The following is a 23988-nucleotide window of genomic DNA, read 5'->3' on the forward strand; positions in this document are numbered from 1 at the left end:
ACCCTCTGACCCTGGGCAACCCACCTAACTTATATCTTCCGCTTGCGAGACCTCGCCATCTTTGTTTTCAAGAATCTTTTCCCATTATCTCTCGTCTCGGAGAATTTTTAATTCCTGACAATGGGCACCCTTGATATTTATCTGCCTCCTGCCTTGAGCGCGGAGACTATCACCTCGTTGATCCTATCATTGGACCTCCCTGCGCCAAGCTCCATCGAGCCCTTGCAGGTGAAAGCCGCCTTTCATTCTATCTATCTCATCCATTTCGATTCGGCACAGGGTATCACAGCACGAGGAAACAAGGATGGTACCGTTACACTCGTGCTACGCATCTCTGGACGGCAGCTACCCGGCATCAAGACACGCAATGAGGTGGGCATCATGACCTGGGTCGGTAAGCATACCTCCATTCCCGTACCGGCCATCATCCGGTACGATGCGACGGAGAACAACGTGATCGGACATGAGTTCACCCTACTCGAGAAAGCGTCCGGCATCAGCGTCGATCAGATATATGCAACGCTATCCGACGGGGTCAAGAAGCAGATGGTCCACCAACTGACGGATTATCTGATCGAGCTCCATGCGCAACCCTGGCATGAGGGGTACGTGGGCGGGCTGACCCTGACATCGACGGGCGAGATTGCCTCCGGACCACCCATCGACGAAAACTTTTGGCAGACTCCTGACCTGGACAAGTACTGGTCTGCCTCGGCCGGAGTCAAGAGTACGGAAACACTCGAAAGTCTCAATCCCATACCAGCCGAGGGGTTCCCTAGCTACACGGCGTATACGAGCAGCTGCCTCGAGCGGTATATCCACGCGATCGAGGTCCATCCCTCTCTGGAGCCCTACCGCGATTTGATCCGCCGGATCCGCGAGTTCATGGCGCAGTTGCAGCGGCCAGACAATCAGGCAGAGCTGAACAGCGTCGCCTACTTCATGGCACACAAAGACATGCATTTTGCCAATATCATGTGTGACCCGGACCAGCCAGGGTGTCCAATCACCGCGGTCCTAGACTGGGAGTTCAGCGGGGTGGTTCCCGGCCCGAGGTGGAACCCCCCGCGGGCATTCCTGTGGAACATGAAATCGGACCCTGACGATAAGGCAGAGCAGATCCGCATGGAGCAATTGTTTGAGCAAATCTGCCGAGAAAAGGGGGCAGAGCATATTTTGGAGCAGACTCAGCTGAATGCAAGGCAAAAGATGATGCAGACAGCGGTCAATCACATTCGAGCCATTGTCGAGGTGTGCCCGCGAGGCCAGGCGCAGGACCGCGTGGCCCACTGGCGCTCGGTGGCGGAAGCCGCCATGGAGGGATTTTAGGCGTGACGTGTATCGAGGAGAATCACATATCAATACATACTGTTTTTCATCTGTATTTACTTGTTGTATTATATTGTACTGTATTACGGGTTTGCATAGCTCAACCCACGCGAGGAGCGAAAGCCTTCTGATATAACTCCGTCTCCCGGACCCTGATGATTTAGACTCGGGAGTTCCATGTGCCTTGTTCCGATTGAAAATGGCCGTTCACGGCTCACCTTCATCGGAAAGCGTGTCCAAACCCGCTACGTGGCCTCGACGGCTTCTCCGCGCTGTGCAGACACTGTTACTTCCAACCTTTCTGCAGTAGATTTAACTAGATAAGGTACTTAGCTCTCTCTTAATCTACCACTCTCCTATAAATCACCACTCTCCTTTAATTTATCATTTACCGTTGATTCGTCACTCTCCCTTTAATTAATTCTTATCTAAATCTAACCATTCTGAATAGATAATCAATGGCCATTATAAAATAGATACATAACAATATTATTCCCGGGGATCAAGAAACTCCTGAAAAGGTAGTAGGGTGTAAGAGGAATCTGGTAGGAAATCCTAGCAACTATCATCAGATGGGGGCTTTTTCTCAGGATACCCTGGACCCAAGAAGGACGCTACAAGAAGAGCGAGAAGCAAATAAAGCAAGCCTATCAGGAATCAGCGGTCTGCCTCACATGAAAACCGGATACGACTTACTCAATGTCCAACTCATGCAGGCGTAACCGAGATTTTCCTTTAAAAGGCCACTGACAATCGGGCCAATGGTCATCCCGAGGGAAGCGGCAACTTCCATCATAGAAAAAACACGGGAGAGACCTCCTTCAGATCCAAAAATTCCTGGAGACTTTTCTTGATGTGCTTTGACGGCAGCTGGCAGGGCAATCAGTACCTCTTTAGATACAGCAATGTGCTCGAGAGCAAGAAAGACCACTCACCACTTAATTCGACAGGCCCTATGCAAGACATAAAAGGGCGCAATGCACTTAAGGCCAAAATACAGGCTACATAGACTGTCCCACCCTGGTGGTTAGCGCGGGCCCAAGTGATACGGTCACTCCCAGCAACACCCAACAATCCTAAGAATCCCGCCTGAAGAACCAAAGAAATTACTGCAGGGGGTCGAGATCCGACGCGATCGCGAACCCAGCCGGCCAAAGGGGCAATAATGATAGCCGGAATAACGAGGCAGGAGAAAGCAAGTCCCGTTCTGCGTGGGCCCCATCCAAATGTCTCCTGCACGTGTATAGGAAGAGTCGCGGCAAAGCTCGTGCCCACGGTTGCACCCGATATCACAACAAGCAGGACTGTCAGCACACGAGCATCAGAGAGCATTATGCGCCAAAAGTTACGCGCGACAGGTGGATATGTAGCAGAAAGTAGGCTCGCAGTCTCCCCTGCCTCTCCTGCCTCTGCTGTGGGCGTGGAGGAATCTTTTTTCGGACATTCGATCATCACTAGGCGTGCGACAAGGTCAACGGCCAAAATCAACAGTGGTATCAACCATGTCACCCAGTACCCCACTGCCTCTAATAGCAGCCCGGAAGCCGCAGGCCCACCGATGGTTCCCAAGTTAACAAAGGACATAGTCAACCCCATTATTGCACCGAGGTTCTGCTGACCCACCATATCCGCAATAGTTGCCAAGCTAACAATCCACACTGCGGAGGTTGCAACACCCTGCAAAACGCGTCCAAGGAGGAGGATGGTGACCGAATGGGTGCCGGCGATCATAATGGTGCCTATAATACACGAGAGGACTGAAAGCAACAGCGGTATCTTGCGGTTGGGTGTCCTATCAGCGAAATGCCCAATGATAGGACCCGCGACGACAGATACAGCGCCATGGAGGGCGAGGACGGCAGAGGTTAGCCTTTGAGCCTGGTCAGGATCGATTTTTAGGCGAGACTGCACCATGTAGCCCAAAATAGGGATGATAAATCCATAGAGAAAGGTCTCTAAACAGAATATTGTCAACATAGGTTTGTAGATTTTAACGGGCAGACGAACCACCGAACAAAGCGATAGTCACAGTCGAGAGAATGAACCATTTGGAAGAGCGCCATTTGAAGCCAATAGCTATAGGCTCTACTGGCAAATCGCTCATAGCAATGTAGACTATAAAGTTCGGGAGGGAGAATGACTGCGCGGGGTATGTTTGGATATATCCGGAGTAGAGTGGGTTAGGTATAATTTATTTTCACTGGAAGATTATGGAAGGAGAAAAGAGATTATGCGGTATTTTATGTTCCATAACTATGACTTTCGAGATATGATGCCTCTAGTCTGCTAGTTCTAAACATCGTGGGAAGACAGACGGGTGTTATTGGCATCAAAGGTCTCCACTTTTATGGCGCGTCCGGTGGGTCAGGGAGATGCGGGAAATCGGGGGAACTTTGGAGTTTGTGCATGTTAAATGCATTAGTAGAGGGGTAGTTCGTGGTCCGTGCGACGGACTTGGTTGAAAGAAAGTCCAAGTTAATGAAAAAAATAAAAATACAAGGGATAACCGCTGAGTTGATGGATGCTTACATCAATTACATTATTATAGATGGTGGAAGATGATTGGGACCTCAATTGACACTTTTGGGATGTGTACGCATTAGATAGCCCCATTTGATGGCAAATATTTAGTTCAAAATTTAGCGCGATCGTGACACACCGGATAGTGAAGAGATCGGCGTGAATACTCCATTGTCTAGACCCGCCACCTAGAATGGTGTGATAGAAATCTACTCTTCTCCGCACCAGTACGTGCTTCTACAGTAGTTCGAACGCATGCACGTATGAAACATTCCGAAAATTGGTACTTCTAACTATCCATTGATGTCGCTTTTCAGCTACACATGTTGCTCAGCCACATGTCTATCCTACTTCTTCACAGCATTTGGAATGGTTGCTCAGTCATTAATTGGCTTAAGCCAGATCTCCTTTGGCGCTACAATAGAGTCCGCAGCTTTGTATCCTGCGGCCGTATGGATACCCGAGCAACTTGGGATGATGCCATAAACACTATACGGAGTAGTTGAGGCATTTGTTCAAATGTGCTAGTGGCTTTTTCTCCAAAAGGTAACGCCCAAATAATCTAGTCTGTACAAAGTTTCAGCTTAAAGAGTTTGCCCTTCGCTCCTCAATTTAACATTCAGAAACATCAATCCCATAAACTTTATCGGCGTATTCAGTATGGAATCAACAAATCCTTCAGTCTTGCCCGTTCAGGCTGAGAAACGGCTCTGCAAATTCCGACATACGACGGCAATCCCTTTTGATACGGTCTCTCGAATCAAGGAATTTTGTAACAGGGAAGAAATAGAGGTTCTGAACCTGCTCCAGTTGGCTTGGGCAATTGTCCTGCGTGGATATCTTTCCTCCGACAGTATTTGTTTCTCGTATCGAGAAGGCAAAGACAAAGACTCAGTATACTCGCTGGATTTCACGTCCCGTGATCTGATTACCTCGATTCTTCGAAACGAACACGCGTCAAACAAACATCGTGCAGCCAATGGGTCGCCCAACACCGTTGACTGCGACTCTCTATTCAAAATATTCCACAGTCTTTTGGAGCTGCAAAACCACGAAGAGTTTCTTCCAGACACTGCCAGTGCTTATGACACCAAGGTATGCAAAACTCAATAGGTAGCCGATGATTGCCGCGAAACGTCCGCTGATATGAACACTCTAGTTTGAAATTGTGGCGACAATTTCCATCGACAAGAATGGAGATCTCGTCGGATCTTTGCTTTATACAAGCGATCCTTTGGGCAAACAGACGTTCCACATGGCCGGGACTTTCAGCCATGTCGTGGGAGAAATCATTGCCAAGCCTCACTGCTATGTAGAGGAACTTGACCTCCTTAGTCCTCGCGACCACGCGCAAATCACACTTTGGAACAGCAGTTTACCAGAGCAACGCGAGGAATGTATTCATCATCTGATCACGGAACGTTGTTACCGCCAACCAGAAGAACTAGCCATTTCGTCCTGGGATGGCAACGTCACCTATCAAGAGCTGCAGGACTTGTCTTCGCAGTTTGCTCATGAGTTGTTCTCCATAGGAATCGGACCGGAAACATTTATTCCTCTGCTTTTCGATAAGTCCAAATGGACCTATATTGCCATACTTGGAGTCCTCAAAGCTGGAGCAGCATTCGTCTTGCTCGACTCATCATACCCACAGAGTCGACTGAACACCATTTGCCAAGAGGTGAATGCCAGTCTGATTGTTTCATCTCCAGAACTGTTGGATCTAGCGAGCTCGTTGGTGCACAAAGTCCTCTGTGTCAGCGAGACTCAGTCATACTGGACCAAAACCATCCCACAGGCATGGAGCAACCCCGCCAGCAAACCGACAGATGCCTTGTACATCGTTTTTACCAGTGGGTCGACTGGTAAACCCAAAGGCGTGATAATAGAACACATTGCATTTGCTACCAGAGCCGCTGCCGCAGGCCCGCGCTTGCAATTAGACCAGAGACCAAGGGTATTACAATTCTCCTCTCACGCATTCCATGTCACTTATCGCGACGTTCTCACAACTCTAATCTGGGGAGGTTGTCTGTGTGTGCCATCCGAAAAAGACCGCAAGAATGATCTCTCATCCTTCATGGCCACAAGTGGTGTAAGCTGGGCCAGTCTGACGCCATCTGTCGTCGCGCTCCTTGATCATAGAAAACTTCCGACTCTGAAATGGTTGGTAGTCGCAGGTGAACACATGCCTCGTGCGGTAATGGATGCATGGGTGGATCGGGTACAGCTCATGAACGCCTACGGTCCGTGTGAGTGTGTCGGTATCAACGCTGTACAGTCCAAACTCAACTCACAAATGGATTGTCAAAACATTGGTCATGGTCTTGGAGCTGTCCTGTGGCTTGTTGATCCCAATGATCATAACAAATTGGCACCGATTGGAACCATCGGCGAGATCGTCATTCAGGGCCCAGCAATGGGGAGAGAATATATCAATCAGCCGGAAAGAACCCAAAGTTCTTTTCTTTCTTGCGCGGCATGGCAACAAAAATTTCACGATGGCGAACGGAAAAGACTCTACAAAACGGGTGATCTCGGCCGATACAATGCCACCGACGGCACAATCATATTCTTCGGTCGCAAAGACACACAGACCAAGCTGAATGGACAGCTGGTAGAGCTGAGAGAGATTGAATTTCACCTCCAGAAGAGCCTGGCTCGTATTGAAATAATTGTGCCTAAGGTGGCAGTCGAGGTCGTCATTCCCCAAGGTGCAACTGTACCACGGCTTTTGGCATGCATCGAAACACCAACTTGTGAATTCAACACAGCAACCGCGATCGGCCCCTCTGAAGCTGTCCGTGAATCTTGGCGAGATCTTGAGTCTCAGCTTGCCAAAGCTCTTCCCAGGTTTATGGTTCCCTCTTGCTTTATCCCAATACAACGAATGCCCATCACCATGTCAAAGAAAACAGACCGGAAGAGTATAAGGAGTCTTCTTGCAAGCCTAACGCTCACTGATATTCAAAGATACGGCGGGGTTGATCTAGTCCATGAGGAACCACCCACTGGTGAACGGGAAACAACCCTTCGGTCACTTTGGGCAGCTGCGCTCAACCAAAAGGTTGAAAGTATCGGTCGCCATAGTCACATTTTCCGACTTGGAGGAGATTCAGTGACAGCGATGAAACTTGCGAGTCTTGCCCGTGAGAGCGGCTTTGATTTGATGGTTGCGGACATATTCCAATGGCCAGTACTTTGCGACCAAGCCCAAGTGTTTTCGGACTTTCCTTCCTCGCAGAATGGAATAAGTGCGGCTTCACTCCCGTACGTCCCGTATTCTCTAGTCGGGAACGACGTCGAGAAAGTCCTGGAAAGCTCAGTGCGACAATGTGCTTTACCGTCAGATGAAATTGAAGATGTCTACCCGTGCACAGCTTTGCAAGAAGGCTTAATGGCACTTACCCTGCAGAGACCTGAGGCATATACGGCGCAACATGTCTACCGTATGGTTTCGGAAATACAGGATGAAGATTATCGAGCCGCTTGGAGCACGACTATTGCCGCCAATCCAATTCTTCGGACACGGATTGCGCAGACTCGGATGGGTGCATTTCAAGTTGTCACGAAAAGCTCGGAACCGAAGTGGAGAGTCCACAATGATCTAGATCAATATCTGGCGGAGGATAAAGCAGATCCCATGCAACTTGGAGACACCCTTATTCGGGTTGGGATGATATCAGAGGATTCTGGCGATCGACTATGTGTAATCACCATTCATCACGCATTGTATGATGCCTGGTCGATGCCTTTGGTTATCAACGAAATTGCAAAAGTTTGCCGCGGGGAACGTCTATCTCCACGACATTTCTCCCCGTTCATCAAACATATCAAGGATATGCAGAGTGAGTCTCAGGTCTTTTGGGCTGCCAAATTGGGCGACTGCGATACGACCTTCTTTCCATCGTCGTCATCATCAAACCACATTCCGGTACCAAACTCCTCTACGCAGAAGATCGCTGTCGCATATGATCCTTCCTCTTTTGAAGGATTCACTCTCTCCAGTCGAATCAGACTGGCATGGGCAGTGACCCTGATGCACTATACAGGTAATAAAGACGTCGTGTTCGGCGCGACAGTCAGCGGTAGAGGTGCATCTGTGCCTCATATCGACAATATAACCGGTCCCACTATTGCAACAGTACCCGTCCGCGCTCAACTGACTCATGAACATACAATTCGAACACTGCTTCAAAACATTCAAGCCGACTTTCTCGAAACCATACCACACGAGCAACTGGGCTTGTCTCAAATCAGCAAACTTAACAACGGGACATACTCGGCGTGTCAGTTCCAGAATCTGCTGGTTATTCAAGCCCAAGAAAGTGATCCAGAGTATGATCACATGAAGCCCTTGCGCCGTTCATCTGCGAAGGATTCAGCTTCATTCGGCTCCTACGCGATGACCATCACGTGTGAGACCAAGAGAGGTGCGAATGAAGTTACCATGCAAATAATGTTTGATAGGGACATTCTCAGTTCCTCTCTGGCAGAAAGGATTTCATATCATTTCGCACATGTCTTATCAACCGTTAACTCGAGCCTTGACATGACCATTGAAGATATTCCATCCGTCAGCCCGCAAGACATGGCGGACTTGAGCATCTGGAACGGTAATCTACCAAGTACAGTGAAGGTCTGTGTGCACGATGTGATTGGGGAGCATTTTGCATCGCAGCCAGATGCGGAGGCTGTGTCTGCTTGTGATGGAATTTTGACATACTTTCAACTCCAACAGTATTCCATGAGATTGGCACGCATTTTGACGGAACGGGACTCGCAGCAAGATGCCAAGAAAGATGGCAGTGTTGGGGGCATTGTGCCTATCTGGATGAACAAGTCCAAGTGGGTTCCCGTAGCAATGCTTGGAATTATGATGGCTGGCAAAACATTCACTCTTTTGGACCGCTCTTACCCACTGGAACGCACAAATCTGATGATTGAAGAAACATCCGCTTGCATAGTGTTGATCAACGAGCCAAATTTCGAGCCTAGGCTGAACGAAAAAGTCATATGCATCTCCATCCCAGAACTGTGCATAAAACCAGATGCAGACACCCAAGCAACACACATCATTTCATCCAACCCGGAAGATTGTGTATACGTAGCATGGACCTCTGGATCAACTGGCAAACCGAAGGGTGCAATGGTTAGCCATGGGTCATTGGTATCTACCTTTCAGAGGACCAACGCTACTTTCGGACGCACATCGTCATCTAGGGTGTTGCAATTTGCTTCCTTTGCATTTGATGTTAGCATCGAAGACATTCTTACCGCACTCATGGTTGGAGCATGCGTCTGTATGCCCTCCGATGAGGAAAGAAAGAATTCGCTAGCTTCATACATTCAGAATCAGCGGGTGACCTCTGCCGACTTGACACCTTCTGTAGCGCGCTTGCTACAGCCCTCCAAGCTGCCTTCATTGAAGACAATTATAATGGGCGGTGAGGCTGTTTCGCAAGATGATATTTGCTCTTGGAAAGACTATTGCAATGTTGTTATTGTTTACGGGCCGGCAGAGTGCTCCTCTACTTGCACCATGCATCGGGATCCCCAAGCGGCTGATGGAAACTCGATCGGATGGCCAAAGGGCACGAATTGCTGGGTTGTGGATCCGGCCGATCATAACACCCTCGTGCCGATTGGGGCGGTTGGAGAGCTTCTCATCGAAGGACCCAACGTTGGAATGGGTTACTTGAATGATCCTGAGAAGACAAAAGCGGCTTTTATAGAGAGCCCCGGGTGGATTCTCGAATTTCGCGCTGGACAGCATACACCCCTCTACAAGACTGGAGATCTAGTACGGTACGAGCCTGCCGGAAACTTTCGGTTTTTGCAGCGAAAAGACAGCCAGGTGAAGCTCAATGGTCAGCGCATAGAGCTGGGTGAGGTGGAACACCACATATTACATGCTCTGCGCGAAGATGACATAGATGCCGCCAGTATGGTCGAGGCTATCACTGCGGAGCTGGTCTATCCACAATCTCAAAGAGGGAGACCCGCTCTTGTGGCTTTCCTGTTGGTGAAAGACCCGCCAAGAGCTTCCCAGAGATGCGGAGGCAGTTATGCCTTCCTTCTTTCGCAATTTACCCAATTCGAGGACATGTGCCATAATCTTCAATCTGCACTGCTGGCTCGTGTACCTCGCCAGCTCGTACCGACAGCATTTTTGCCTCTCTCAGCTATGCCATATTCAGCCTCAAAAAAGACCGATAGAAAAAAATTGCGAGAGCTTTGTTCATCACTGCCTGTCAGCGATTGGCAAGTCTTTGCCGGGCAACAATCAAAGATCAAACAGCCGCCACGCACCCACGCAGAGCAGAAACTTTACAATATCCTGACAGATGTGCTCAAAAACGATGAATTTGGAATGAGCGATAACTTCTTTCACCTTGGTGGAGATTCAATTATGGCCATGAAGCTTGCTGGGGTAGCACGAGAAGAGGGCATCCGGATTCGCGTGGCAGATATTTTCCAGTTTCCTATCCTCGAAGCACTGGCCGAACGGATGACGAGTGAAGATGAAACCCAGCAGACGCATCCTTTTGAGCTTCTGTCCGGTGATGCCGCCCGAGAGAAGGTTTTTGAAGCGGTAGAACGGACCTTTGGTATCTCCCGCAACCATATTGACGATATTTACCCGTGCACCCCGCTTCAGGAAGGCATGTTTGCATCGACTATCAGAAATAACGAGGGAGCCGACAATCTCTACGTAACACAGATGACATTCAAACTCCCTGATACTATCGACGTGGAAAGATTGCGGATGGCATGGGAACTGACTGTCAAGAGAAATCCCATCCTGCGCACCAGAATTTACTCGGACATGACTGAAACCCTTCAGGTGGTGCTCAAAGAACAGGAACTTCAGTGGGAGGATCGAGGGGAAACACTTGAAGAATTTGCCCAACGGAATTCAAAGCGTGACCTACAAGTTCAAGAATCTTTGCTATGTTTCACGATAACTAAAGATCGCCAAGCCCCCTGTCATCACTTGATTATCACCATTCATCATGCGCTATATGATGGTTGGTCGTGGCCATTGATTTTCGATGAGGTGGAGGGTGCATACAATAACACGCTGCCTTCGGAATTACCACCGCCATTTGTATCCTTTATCAAGCAAATTCGAAAAATTGATGACACAGCCATGGCGCGCTTTTGGGCATCTGAGCTCACGGATATCGACGCACCAATTTTTCCCAAAAATCCGACATCATCAGTTATGCGCAAATCCATTGAGACTTGCAAAGCCTCTTCATCCTGCGTCCTTCCGTCTGTCCAGATGGGGATCACATCTGCAACAGTCGTTCAACTTGCCTGGGCATTGACGTTGAATCATTACACCGATAGTAACGACACAGTGTTTGGCCTTGCAACTTCCGGGAGAGATACCCCTGTCAATGGGATTGAAAGAATCATTGGGCCGACAATTGCCACGTTTCCTGTTTTTACTCGAATTGACAAGAGTAAAAATATACAAGAGCTACTTTCAGATATGCAATCGCATGTCAGTGAGATGACTCCTTATCAGCATTTCGGGTTGCAAAACATTGCTCGGTCTAGCCCCAGCGCGGCAGCAATATGCCAGTTCAACAATATACTGGTTGTCCAGACAGAGGCATCTAAAAGTGGCTCGCAGATTTTCGGGAAGACCATTCGGGGCTCTGAGGGCACCCGAGCTGCATTCGCTCAATTTGCCCTCACTTTGGACTGCAAGCTAGTCGACTCCGGAAAATCTGTCAATGTCGAGGCGAGCTACGATGTCGATGTACTGCCTCGAGTTCAAATGGAATGGATCTTAGCTCAATTTGTTCATTCAATCGAATGGATAACCCGGAATCCCGAAGGTAGGCCAGGTGACATTGCGGCTGTGAACCCGAGGCATATCTCCAAAGTACAAAAATGGAATGAAACTCTTCCGAGTTCAGTTCGTACCTGTGTCCCCGATTTGATCAGCCAACACTGTGAAATCAGACCAACAGCCGTAGCGGTCGCTGCCTGGGATGGTGAGCTGACATACAAAGAACTTGATTTGCTTACCTCTGGGCTCGCTAAGAGTCTTTCGCATGAACATAAGGTCGGCGCAGGTCAATTTGTTCCTATATGTTTTGAGAAGTCAAAATGGTTCGTGGTGGCTATGCTCGCGGTCCTGAAGGCAGGAGGAGCCTTCTTGTTACTTGACCCAATGCAACCTATCAACCGCTGGCATGCTCTCTGTCAAAGAGTCTCAGCCGAGGTTGTTTTGGCGTCCGCTACCTGGACGAAGCCTATGGTGGATCTGGGCTGGAAAGTCGTTACCGTGTGTGATAAGATAGAGAAAGAGGACCGTTTCAAAGATTATCATCATATTGCACTCTCTCAAGTGAGCCCTGATGACCCCGCTTATATATGCTTCACATCAGGGTCGACTGGAAACCCGAAAGGCGTGGTGATTGAGAACTCCATGGTAGCCACGAACGCTGTCATGTCTGCAGGTGTGCAGAGGCTCACTCCGACATCCCGCGTTCTTCAATTTGCCCACTTTACGTTTGACGCAGTTATCAATGAAACTGTCTATGTTCTAGTCAACGGGGGATGCATTTGTATTCCTGAAAGTGTCGAGAGTCGCTCCGTGGTACGTACGATCAATCGATACAATGTGAATTGGGCCTTCATGACCCCGTCCGTTGCCCGTACGGTTGATCCAGAGGACGTGCCCGGGCTGAAGACCTTGGTAATTGGAGGTGAACCATTTGAAGAAGTCGACATATTAACCTGGGCCCATCGTGTCTATCTGCTGAATGGCTATGGTCCAACTGAATGTACTGTGATGTCGAACATGAAAGGCCCAATCCTTAGCAGCCGTGATATCGGCAACATTGGCCCTGGAATCGCAGCTGTTTCTTGGGTGGTAGACCCCGACAATATCCACCAGCTCATGCCACTTGGCGCCGTGGGAGAGCATCTAATCGAGGGCCCTATCGTCGGTCGAGGATATCTGAATGAGCTCGAAAAATCCGCAGCCGCCTTTATCAAACCACCGTCGTGGCTGGAATGCTTCCGACCAGGCGGAGCAGGCCGTTTGTATCGGACTGGAGATCTTGTCCGGTACAGTTCCGATGATGATGCCTCAATTCAGTATATGGGTCGCAAAGACAACCAGATCAAAATTCGCGGGCAGCGAATTGAACTGGGTGAGGTCGAACATCACCTACGGCAGTGTTTTCCTCGATCTAAATCCGTTGTCGCGGAGATGATCAACCCAAGCCACGCCAAAACTCGACACTTCCTAGCAGCATTCATCTATGATGAGTTGGAAAGGGACATTACTGGAATCATTGACAGCTTAAATGCGCCTCATAACGAATCACTGTTCTTTGCCACGCCTTCCAAAGATTTCCAAGCACAAATTTCAGAAGCCAAGCTGGACCTCAGAAAGCATCTGCCCAGCGCGATGGTTCCAGAGATTTTCCTTCCTCTTCTTCGTCGGCCTTTGAACACTTCGAACAAATCAGATCGTCGACTACTCAGAGACAAGGCGTCAAATCTTTCATTTCAAGAACTCCAGTCGTATCAGTTCGAGAATACATCAAGGGAACATCAACTGCCTACAACCTCCAATGAGATAGTTCTTCACCAACTTGTTAGCCAAGTACTTGGTATTTCTCCCGAAGATTTCGGGATGGAAGCCAATTTTGTTTCTTTGGGCGGTGATTCCATCCTGGCCATGAGACTGGTTGGGTGGGCAAACAAGCGTGGGCTCGTCTTGACTGTGTCAGATATCTTCACCCATCGTCAGCTTAAAGATCTTGCTCTCGCTATTTCAGTTCAATGCACGCATGAGCATATGGTGGAATATTCTCATTTTCAACTTATCAATTCCGAAGACCGTGAGTTCCTTATAAGCAAGGCCATGGAGGAATGCGGTGTTCAGAGAGCGCAAATCGAGGATATATACCCTTGTACCCCTCTCCAAGAGGGCCTACTCGCACTCACTGCACGCCAGAAGGGTGCCTACACTGGTAAATTCGAGTTACAACTTCCCAAAGATATCGACCATTCAAGGTTTCAGAACGCATGGGCTACTATTCTACAGTCGAACCCCATTTTGCGTACGCGGCTTATCCTGGTTCCCCGTCATGGCACGCACCAAGTAGTACTTCGGGAAGATATCGATTGGAGCTCTGCGATGAACTCCTCAGGTGTTGAGATGTCATTTGGTTCGCCCTTGATACAATTCGGCTACTCCGCCAATGGAAATTTCACCGTGATTTTGCATCATGCGCTTTATGATGAGATATCATTGGGAAATGTGTTTCAGCAGCTTGAACGAGCGTACAAGGGGCAAACTGTTGAAACGCAGCCCTTTACACCCTACATAAGATACTTGTCTGAGTTGAAGCCCGAGGAAGGCTGTAACTTTTGGGAAGTTGAGTTAGCGGAGTTGGCTGCACCGATCTTCCCGGTGCCTTTATCCAACGTTTCGATCGCTAAGCCAACATACTGTCTGAGATACGAAGAAGAATTTCAAATCAACAAACGGCTTGGAGTTCCGGCATCTGCTTTAATCAAACTTGCCTGGGCAATTGTTGTTTCAAAATCTACCGGAGTCGATGATGTCTTGTATGGCTCGGTCGTTAATGGGCGAAGTGCCCCCATCCCTAATGTCGACCGAATCATCGGGCCTACGATTGCAACGGTCCCAGTGCGCGTCAAATTGAACTTAGAACAGACAGGTCTTGAGGCGATGTACGAACTTCAAGCGCGAAGTATTCGGACAATCCCACACGAGCAGACTGGACTTCAATCGATTAAACACTTGGGCAGTCAGTATCGTACCGCTTCCCAGTTCCAGAATATTCTTGTCATTCAAGCTCCGCAAGACGAAACAAATGACCAGGGGTCGATTTTCCCTGCTAAAGATATCACTGAAGGCGATGCATTTGGTACATATGCCTTGGAAGTGGTATGTCGCTTGAAACCGCAGCGCATTGTATTAAAATTTCTTTTCGACGGATCAGTTATCTCCGAATCGCAGGTAAACAGAATGTCCCATCAACTGCGACACACAATGGCTCGCTTGAACTCAGCATTCGATGAGAAACTTTCCATCCTGTCCCGAAATATCAGCACAATGGACATCCCCGGCGCGGGCGAAGGCAACAGCGAGCTATGCCCGGCTGTCCAACAGGATCCTCGCGAGAAAATTACCACAAAATCTGTGACAGGCCACCACTTCTCAGGAGGTTTATCCACGAACGGCGTTCAGGTCATACCAATAACTTCCCGAGACCGCCAGGGTATAGAGAAAGTTTGGTCGTCAGTACTTGAAGGCTCGGAGGCAACACCCTTTCCATCTCTGCCGTGCAGTGACTACGTTCCGAGAACGCAAACGACTTTGAAACATAAGATCCCAATGGCAGAAATGCCTGTTACGAGAACTACCGCGGTCAAATTTGCCTGGGGGGTTGTTATCTCACTGTACACGGGATCGAAAGACGTTGTTTACGGCATGACCACCTCTGGAGGCCATAAATCACCTGCCATCGCTGACGTCGCTGGAACACAGATTGCGACTTACCCTCAGCGGATTTTATTCACACCGGAGAAGACCATTTTAAAAGCAATGCAGGAGCTGGAACAGGAATCGGTGGACATGTGTACAGTCTATGACTTTGGCGTACAAAATATCCGCCGAATCAATCCCACCACAGCTGCAGCGTGCAGCTTCCAAAACGTGCTTATCATACAGCCTGATTCTAGCAAAGAAGCCTTGATTGGAGATATGCCCACCACGGAACAAGGTTTGGGCACATATGCTCTCACTCTCAAATGTGACTTGTCGAAAGATTCAATCCAGACGTGCCTGAGCTTCGATGATAGCCTTTTATTGTCTCAAAATGCACAGAGATTGTTATTCACGTTCTCACATGTTCTACATCAGCTTGGGATTCAAAACTTAGATTCCAGATTAGCGAATCTCAATACCCTCAGCCCTGAAGATGAAAGTCAACTATCTCGATGGACTGATAGTTCTCCACAATATGTGGAGGGTCTCTTGCACCAGCAAATCCAGTCTGTCTTCGCACAACAGGGTAACAGTCCCGCTGTCTGTGCCTGGGATGGTGACTTCACATATCACCAAGTTGACGTCCTTTCTTCAAACCTTGCCTGGTGTCTTCAGTCTCTTGGCATTACTGTAGAATGCTTTGTTCCGATTTGTTTGCAAAAGACTCGCTGGACTCCTGTGGCAATCCTGGGCGTCATGAAAGCCGGTGCTGCATTCGTCCTTCTTGATCCATCCCTTCCTACACAACGCCTGAAGAAAATGTGTGAGGATCTGAATGCAAAACTTATGATCACGTCAAATGAGCAGGAAATACCACCAGCAACGCAGCAGCTCTTGGCCAATATTCTTGACATCACTGCGGCCAATCCGACGTGGCAAAACCAAGAAAATCTCACTTGCGTGCCACCATCAAACGTGAAGCCATCCAGTGCGTTATACTGCGCCTTTACTTCTGGATCATCTGGCCGACCAAAAGGAGTAATCATTGAACACAAAGCTCTTTGCTCTTTGCTTCCCATCTGGGCTCAGAAAGCTCGACTGAACTCTCAGTCACGAGTTTTGCAATTTACATCATATGCATTCGATCCATGCATTACAGAAATGCTCTCTACTCTTTTCGTCGGTGGCTGCATCTGCATCCCATCCGAAGTGGAAAGGCGTGAGGATCTGGCTACCGCAGTAAGAAGAATGCGAGTCAATTGGGCAGATCTGACCCCGTCTGTTCTTCGGACATTGAATCCCACAGATCTCTCGTGCCTTCAGACTATAGTCTGCGGTGGTGAGCCCATGTCCATGCAGGAAGTGCAGTTGTGGAGCGATCATGTGTATTTGATCAACGCTTACGGCCCGACTGAGACTTGCATTACCTTTACCATGCAGCCCGCTATCACACTCGCCTCTGACCTACAGAACATCGGACATCCTATTGCAGGGGATTGTTGGGTAGTTGACCCTTCTGATCATAACAGGCTCGCCCCAATTCACGGGATTGGGGAATTGGTTCTTGGAGGTGCCATGGTCGGTCGTGGGTACATCAACAGCCCTGCTGAAGATTCAGCTTTCATTTCAACCTCGCCGTCATGGTGGGAGCATTTCCGAAAAGGCAGTCAGGAGACACGCCTATATAAGACTGGCGATCTGGTTAGATACGCTGATGATGGCTCGTTGCATTTCATTGGTAGGAAGGATTTTCAAGTCAAAATCCGCGGTCAACGAGTGGAATTTTCCGAGATCGAGAAGACTATTCTAGAATATTTCTCGCTGGCAAAAGGTGTTGCTGTTGAACAAGTGCCAGATAACCACAACAAGTCCTCTGGTATCCTTACGGCTTTCATAGAAGTCATCCGCCATGAGTGTGGCAATGTGCATGATTGTCAGAGCTTGAGTGAAAGTCTTTTCACCATTCCTTGCAGCAATCTCCATCAGCTTCTTGTCATTCTCGCAAAGGACCTGCAAGAGCAACTCCCATCATACATGACTCCAGCTCGATATCTGGTCGTCGGTCAGCTGCCATTTGCCATTTCAGGTAAGACAGATCGCCGGAGACTGAGGGATGAAGCCTTTTCCCTTTCTCCGAATGATTTGTCCCATTTGACCACCGCAGCGCAGGCTAGGCGACCACCTTCCACGCCCGCAGAGGAAGCCCTGTGTCAATCTTGTGCCACGGTCTTGGGTCTTGAACCAGTGACTGTTGGTATGGACGATTCGTTCTTCCATCTTGGTGGAGACTCCATCCTTGCAATCCAATTTGTCTCTCACTCACGAAAGCTTGGATTTGTCTTCCAAGTCGTCGATGTTTTCAAATACCCAGTGCTTTCGGATCTAGCTTTTATTGCGTGCCCCAGAGAGGACGTTGAGCTAGACTATGGTATCGAACGCGGGAGAATATCGATTCTACCACAATTTGAGTACGAAGACCTATTAATGCACATCAATGGACCCCCTCAACATTTCTTGACCGCGCAACACATCCAGGATATTCTGCCGATGACGGCTGGTCAGGTTATGAGACTTCATGAGCCGTGTTACCACTTCACTCTTGAAATATCTGACAAAATTGACATGGACCAACTAGATGTTGCCTGCCAGGCACTGGTGCAACGCTACGACACATTGCGCACTATCTTCCAGAAACACAACTCCACATGGACACAGATTATTTTGAAGAAACTCGAATTGCGTCTTGTTCGTTATGAGACCAATAAGGACTTGAGAAGCTTCGTGGATGGGGTTTGCGCGGCAAACAATCTTTCCATACCCCCTGTCAGCACCCCTATAGTCCAGTTCTCTATTGTCCAGGGCTCGGATCGTAAGTCATGCCTCATCATAAGGCTTTCTCACGCCCTCTACGATGGATACGCATTGGAAATTCTCAGCAGAGACCTCAAGTCTTTGTATGAAGGCCTTATCATGGATCCACCGGTTCCCTACTCGCTTCACATAGATCACTGGCGCCAGGCCCAACAAGATCTGCGAGGTCTAAATTTTTGGAAAGCCGAGCTTCAAAACTTCCATATGTCTCGTCCGGGTGATGTTTCAAGTCACTGTGTGGGAAGCAAGCCCTTCATGGTTGCCGTTCGGACCGAGATACCTCTTCTGAAGGCTCCGGCGGGTATCACGCAGGCAACCCTCATTAAAGCCGCTTGGGCCTTGACCCTCTCTCAATTTTCCAACATAAACAACGACATAATATTCGGCCTCACCACTAGCGGGCGCAGTCTGGATACAAGATCTGAGCAAATCTTTGGTCTTTGCATAAATCAAGTCCCTGTTCGCGTTCGATTAGACCCAAATCAGACCGTTCGCGCCCTTATGGACCAGATCCAACATCAATATGCGGAGAGCTTGGCCTTTGAGCTGGTCGAACTTGGCAATGCGGTAAACGATGCTCAAGGCTCCATGTTTGGCAGTGTCCTGACTTTCCAAAACACTGCTCTCCAGAGCCAAATGCCTGATCTGGGAGGAGTGTCATGCTCGTGGTCTGGTGCGGTCGAAGTTGGACAACACAGGACTCGTCACTATGTTGAGTTAGAAGTGGAACCTGGGGAGACCACCTTGCATGTTTTCCTAGGAGCTCCTAACACAATTTGGACTCGGGAACGTGCCAATGAGGTTCTTCGTGTTTTGTGTGATTACATTCCACTGGTGGCTGGGAATCCCGGAAACCGTTTGAGTGAACTCAGCCTGTAGTCGATAGAAAGTCGACTATTTATTATGTGATTTAAAGTTGTGCATTGTTTTAAAATTCTTATTACTAATATTAACTTGATTTTGTATTAGTGTTTTCGGAGTTCTTCGCGTGGATAAAGACGATATGAAAGAACCGACGTCCGAAGGTTCGACACCGTGGACTCATGAACGTTTCTATATTTCACTCAGACTCGTCGCAAGTATGCGGTGCATTCGGAGGAAGTGCATTAGTCAAGCTAGGCTTTGTGGGTCGAAAGATCAGGATGGATGATCCTGCGTTGGATAGCGGGCAAAGAACCGGTGAAGTCAACATGAATATCATAGCAACGAAAATCTTGATACTGGAATGCTCCCGTCCTTTGAGCAAAGACAACGCTTTTTTGGTGTAGATATCGATGTTCGAAAGATTTCTATGCAACTTCGAAACTCTAGCGATATGATTTTGCATAGCGGGTTCGAATAGCGGATATACAAGTTTTTTTTATGTGTAATATTTGTAATTAAAGGCGTAAGTTATCGGTAATCACAGCTGTTAGCGCAAAACCTCACCTGGACACTTTGAAAAACTGGGACGAAAACACTTCCTAATTAGGTATAGCAAGTGTCCAGCCGACTTCAATCAAGTGTCAAGGTGACATACCTTCCCTATATTAAGAGAATTCTGTTTATTTCAGAAATCAAATAACTCTAGCTTACTCAATCTCCCGGAGTAGGTACCTATGCCTCCCAAGGCGCAGCTTCTGCTTACTTGCAATTTATCAAAGTGCGCAACGTTCTGAGGCTATTATACCGAAGCGAGCCAGTAAAATCCATCTATACTTGCCACCACCCCATATCAAATATCAAATTTATTAAACAGAATCTAGCGAGAAATCTAAATGGAGGAAAAACCTCGGCGCGGATACCACGCCATGCGGGGGAGATGAAGTGCGGAGCTTCGGTTAAACGCTTATAGATTACCCAGACTTCTTACTAGACTAGATGCGATTATAGTGGCTCCACATACACGGGATTATACCCAGATTGATCAAATATTCATGGTTACCCGGTGGGATATAAGAAAGTCGATTCCAACATGTATGCTGCAGTTGTCAACCTCATCTTACTTGTGGAATCTTTACAAGATGGTTGGTGTAGGGAAGATACTGTATGGTCTATGGATTGCAAGCGTCTTTCTACCTCTATCTTCTACTGCCAAAAGCTCAGAAGCTACGCAATGGCCGCTTCATGACAATGGACTGAACAAAGTTGTCGAATGGGATCACTATAGCTTCCAGATCGACAGTCAGAGAATCTTTGTGTTCTCTGGTGAATTCCACTACTGGCGCATCCCAGTTCCTGGTCTGTGGCGGGATATTCTGGAGAAGATCAAAGCTGCAGGCTTTACCGCGTTTTCCTTCTATTCCAATTGGGCATACCACGCACCCAACAACCAGACCCTGGATTTCACCACGGGCGCTCACGACATCAGACCAATCTTTGAACTTGCCAAGGAACTGGGATTGTATGTTCTTGTCCGCCCGGGGCCGTATATCAATGCTGAAACGACGGCGGGTGGATTCCCGTTGTGGCTCACCACGGGTGAATATGGAAGCCTTCGAAACAATGACACCCGGTATACTAAGGCCTGGACACCCTACATGACGGAGATGGCCAAGATTACCAGTCAGTACCAAGTCACCGATGGGCACATGGCTATCGGCTACCAGATCGAAAACGAGTACGGCGACCAGTGGATATCAACATCCGAAAAGATACCCAATAACACTGCAATTGCCTACATGGAGTTACTCGAAGCCAATGCGCGCGACAGTGGGATTACCATTCCATTGACGGCAAATGATCCCAACATGAACTCCCTCTCCTGGGGAACTGACTATATTACCGGAGAGGGCAACGTTGATATCGCTGGCGTGGACTCATATCCATCTGTAAGGCTATCCCCCATTGAGCCAATGAACTTGGAACTGATGACAATTAGTGCTGGACGTGCGATCTCAGTCAATGTACCTCGACCAATGGCGAATATGTGGCATTCCAGGTTGTGGACTACTACGACTATTTCCAAGACTACCAACCAACACTCCCTGCGTTCATGCCTGAATTCCAAGGAGGCTCTTACAATCCCTGGGGTGGACCAGAGGGAGGGTGCGCCGAAAACTCGGACGCTGATTTCGCCAATCTGTTCTATCGATGGAACATCGGCCAGCGAGTGACAGCGATGAGTTTGTACATGCTCTTCGGCGGAACGAACTGGGGAGCCATCGCTACGCCTGTGACGGCAACCAGCTATGACTACTCGGCGCCCATTTCCGAGGACCGATCCATTTCATCCAAGTACTATGAGACAAAGCTGCTGGCTCTGTTTACACGTACTGCAAAGGATCTCACCAAGACTGATTTGATCGGTAATGGGACACAGTATACTGACAACACTGAAGTCCGCGCATATGAACTACGCAACCCAGATACCAATGCTGGATTTTATGCCACTTTCCACGCCAACACGTCCACTTCTACGAATGAGGCATTCCATCTCAAGGTCGACACCTCTGCTGGGAATTTGACTATTCCCAAGCATGGAGGTGTTGTTCGTCTGAACGGGCACCAGTCCAAGATTGTGGTCACTGATTTTACTTTTGGATCCAAGACGTTACTCTACTCGACTGCGGAAGTATTAACCTACACGGTTTTAGACGATGTTCCGGTCTTGGCTCTTTGGGTACCCACTGGAGAGAATGGAGAATTTAACATCAAGGGAGCAAAGAAAGGAATTATCAAGTCATGCCAAGGATGCTCGAACGTGAAATTCATCAAGGAAAATGGTGGATTGACGGCTACTTTCACGCAGTCGTATGGCATGAGCGTCTTGGAGATTGACGGCCTCCGGGTCATTTTACTCGATCGGACTTATGCTTACAAGTTCTGGGCCCCTGCTCTTACGAATGATCCATTTGCTCCGGAAACAGAGAGTGGTATGAATTCTCTATCTCCATAGTCTTAGCATGTTGCTAACGTATCGATAGTTCTCGTGCAAGGCCCCTATCTCGTTCGCGGGGCCAGTATCTCAAAGTCGAAGCTTGCAGTGACGGGTGATATTGTCAACTCCACGACAATTGAAGTCTTTGCCCCCAAGGCTGTGGAATCTATCACCTGGAATGGGAAGGCTATTAAGGCGAGCCGGACAGCATACGGCAGTTTGAAGGGCTCGATCTCTGCACCAAAGTCCATTACACTGCCAGAGCTCACCTCGTGGAAGTCAAAGGACAGCTTGCCAGAGCGTCTGAATGATTACGATGATTCCGGGGCCGCATGGGTTGGTAAGTTTAAGTCTACTCCACTAGTCGATGCGTTGGAGCTGACAATTACTAGCTGCCGATCATATGACTACTTGGAATCCTAGAACACCCACTACTCTTCCAGTTCTGTATGCGGACGAATATGGTATGTAGTACTTTACTTCACGGTGATAATATTTCTAATAATATCAGGTTTCCACAACGGTATTCGTCTCTGGCGCGGATATTTCAACGGCAGTGCGACCGGTGTCAACCTGAACGTCCAAGGAGGATTGGCCTTGTAAGTTGCCCATATATTACACCAAAATTTAAAACTTACATTAAATACAGCGGCTGGTCGGCTTGGTTGAATGGCGATTTACTGGGATCCTACTTTGGCGACGCAACAGGCGAACAAGCCAATCTCACCCTCTCATTCTCCAACGCAACTCTCAGCACCAGCAAACCCAACGTTCTACTAGTCGTTCACGATGATACAGGCCATGATGAGACTTCCGGGGCGTTGAATCCCCGTGGTATCCTTGACGCCAACCTCATTGGCTCCTCGACAGGCTTCACTCACTGGCGTATCGCCGGAACCGCAGGCGGCGAATCCAACCTCGACCCGGTTCGCGGTGCTTACAATGAAGACGGTCTGTACGGCGAGAGAGTGGGCTGGCATCTCCCAGGATTTGATGATTCGACCTGGTCGAGCGTTAGTGACAGCTCAAGCCTGAGTTTTGAAGGTGCAACAGTTCGATTCTTCCGTACTGTGGTCTCTCTAGATCTCCCATCTGAACATGATATCTCCATCTCGTTCGTCTTGGGTACTCCATCTGGCTCGGCGATTACGTACCGATCGCAGCTATTTGTGAACGGCTACCAGTACGGGCGGTTCAATCCGTATATTGGAAATCAGGTGGAATTCCCTGTTCCACTTGGCATTTTGAATTATAGTGGTGAGAACACCATTTCTGTGGCTGTTTGGGCACAGACGGAAGAGGGGGCTAGTATCTCGGTGGACTGGAAGGTGAATTACGTGGCCGGTAGCTCGTTGGATACGAGTGAGATTGATGATGTCAGTCTGCGGCCTTCTTGGACAAAGGAAAGGCTCAATTATGCCTAAGATAGGTGGGAATGGCAGAATTCAATTTGAATTCTACCTAGCTTTTCAACTTTGGAGGGGGAGATGTTTGATTCGCTGGTTTCGTGAAATGAACCGGTTGAAATGTGTAGATAAAGTCAATTCATTGAAATCACAATGTGTGACGTCTTCCAATCTCAATCAAGCTTGCAATCAAAACAAGTAGCGGAAACCACTTTGTCCATCCAGCCGTACCGACGACGGAGCGCTCAACCTCGTCCCCACGATCTCAAGTTTCCTGTTAGCACGAACAAGAATGAATCGAAGAATGGTAACCGCCGCAATGGTCGAGCAGCTAGTAATGTAATTGGCAGACATGGTGAGAACTGGGTAAGTGCTAGCATTATATCAGCGGTCGAGTTTGACCTTGCACTTACCAAAATGAGTGGGTATCATAACTTACATTCACACCCAACGGCTGGTATAGCACTCTGGAACGAACCGTAATGATTGAGATTTTAATACAAAGGAAG

At 48.5% G+C, this 23988-nt stretch overlaps 6 protein-coding genes across 6 annotated transcripts; 5 read left to right on the forward strand and 1 right to left on the reverse strand.

Moving 5' to 3' along the window:
* Positions 1-120: 120 nt before the first annotated feature.
* On the forward strand, positions 121-1329 carry N7520_004371 (phosphotransferase family protein; the record flags this gene model as incomplete). Its single annotated transcript, XM_057138305.1, has 1 exon — positions 121-1329. The coding sequence occupies one exon, from the start codon at positions 121-123 to the stop codon at positions 1327-1329; it is 1209 nt and encodes a 402-aa protein (XP_056996512.1).
* A 670-nt stretch (positions 1330-1999) lies between these two features.
* On the reverse strand, positions 2000-3433 carry N7520_004372 (uncharacterized protein; the record flags this gene model as incomplete). The annotated part of the gene is made up of 3 exons (XM_057138306.1): positions 2000-2199; positions 2265-3284; positions 3337-3433. 3 exons carry the CDS (start codon positions 3431-3433, stop codon positions 2000-2002), a joined length of 1317 nt encoding a protein of 438 aa, XP_056996513.1.
* Positions 3434-4509: 1076 nt separating this feature from the next.
* N7520_004373 (uncharacterized protein) lies at positions 4510-5013 on the forward strand (the record flags this gene model as incomplete). The annotated part of the gene is given in 2 exon segments (XM_057138307.1): positions 4510-4944; positions 4963-5013. The coding sequence occupies 2 exon segments, from the start codon at positions 4510-4512 to the stop codon at positions 5011-5013; spliced, it is 486 nt and encodes a 161-aa protein (XP_056996514.1).
* Positions 5014-5104: 91 nt separating this feature from the next.
* On the forward strand, positions 5105-19093 carry N7520_004374 (acetyl-CoA synthetase-like protein; the record flags this gene model as incomplete). Its single annotated transcript, XM_057138308.1, has 1 exon — positions 5105-19093. The coding sequence occupies one exon, from the start codon at positions 5105-5107 to the stop codon at positions 19091-19093; it is 13989 nt and encodes a 4662-aa protein (XP_056996515.1).
* A 1124-nt stretch (positions 19094-20217) lies between these two features.
* On the forward strand, positions 20218-23497 carry N7520_004375 (glycoside hydrolase family 35 protein; the record flags this gene model as incomplete). The annotated part of the gene is made up of 6 exons (XM_057138309.1): positions 20218-21024; positions 21075-22068; positions 22120-22413; positions 22466-22537; positions 22585-22672; positions 22723-23497. The coding sequence occupies 6 exons, from the start codon at positions 20218-20220 to the stop codon at positions 23495-23497; spliced, it is 3030 nt and encodes a 1009-aa protein (XP_056996516.1).
* Positions 23498-23632: 135 nt separating this feature from the next.
* Positions 23633-23969, forward strand: N7520_004376 (uncharacterized protein; the record flags this gene model as incomplete). Its single annotated transcript, XM_057138310.1, has 2 exons — positions 23633-23845; positions 23943-23969. 2 exons carry the CDS (start codon positions 23633-23635, stop codon positions 23967-23969), a joined length of 240 nt encoding a protein of 79 aa, XP_056996517.1.
* Positions 23970-23988: the final 19 nt, after the last annotated feature.

Source organism: Penicillium odoratum (genome assembly GCF_028828045.1).
Source record: "Penicillium odoratum strain IBT 22623 chromosome Unknown utg000004l_segment0_segment0, whole genome shotgun sequence".
Lineage (NCBI taxonomy): Eukaryota > Fungi > Ascomycota > Eurotiomycetes > Eurotiales > Aspergillaceae > Penicillium > Penicillium odoratum.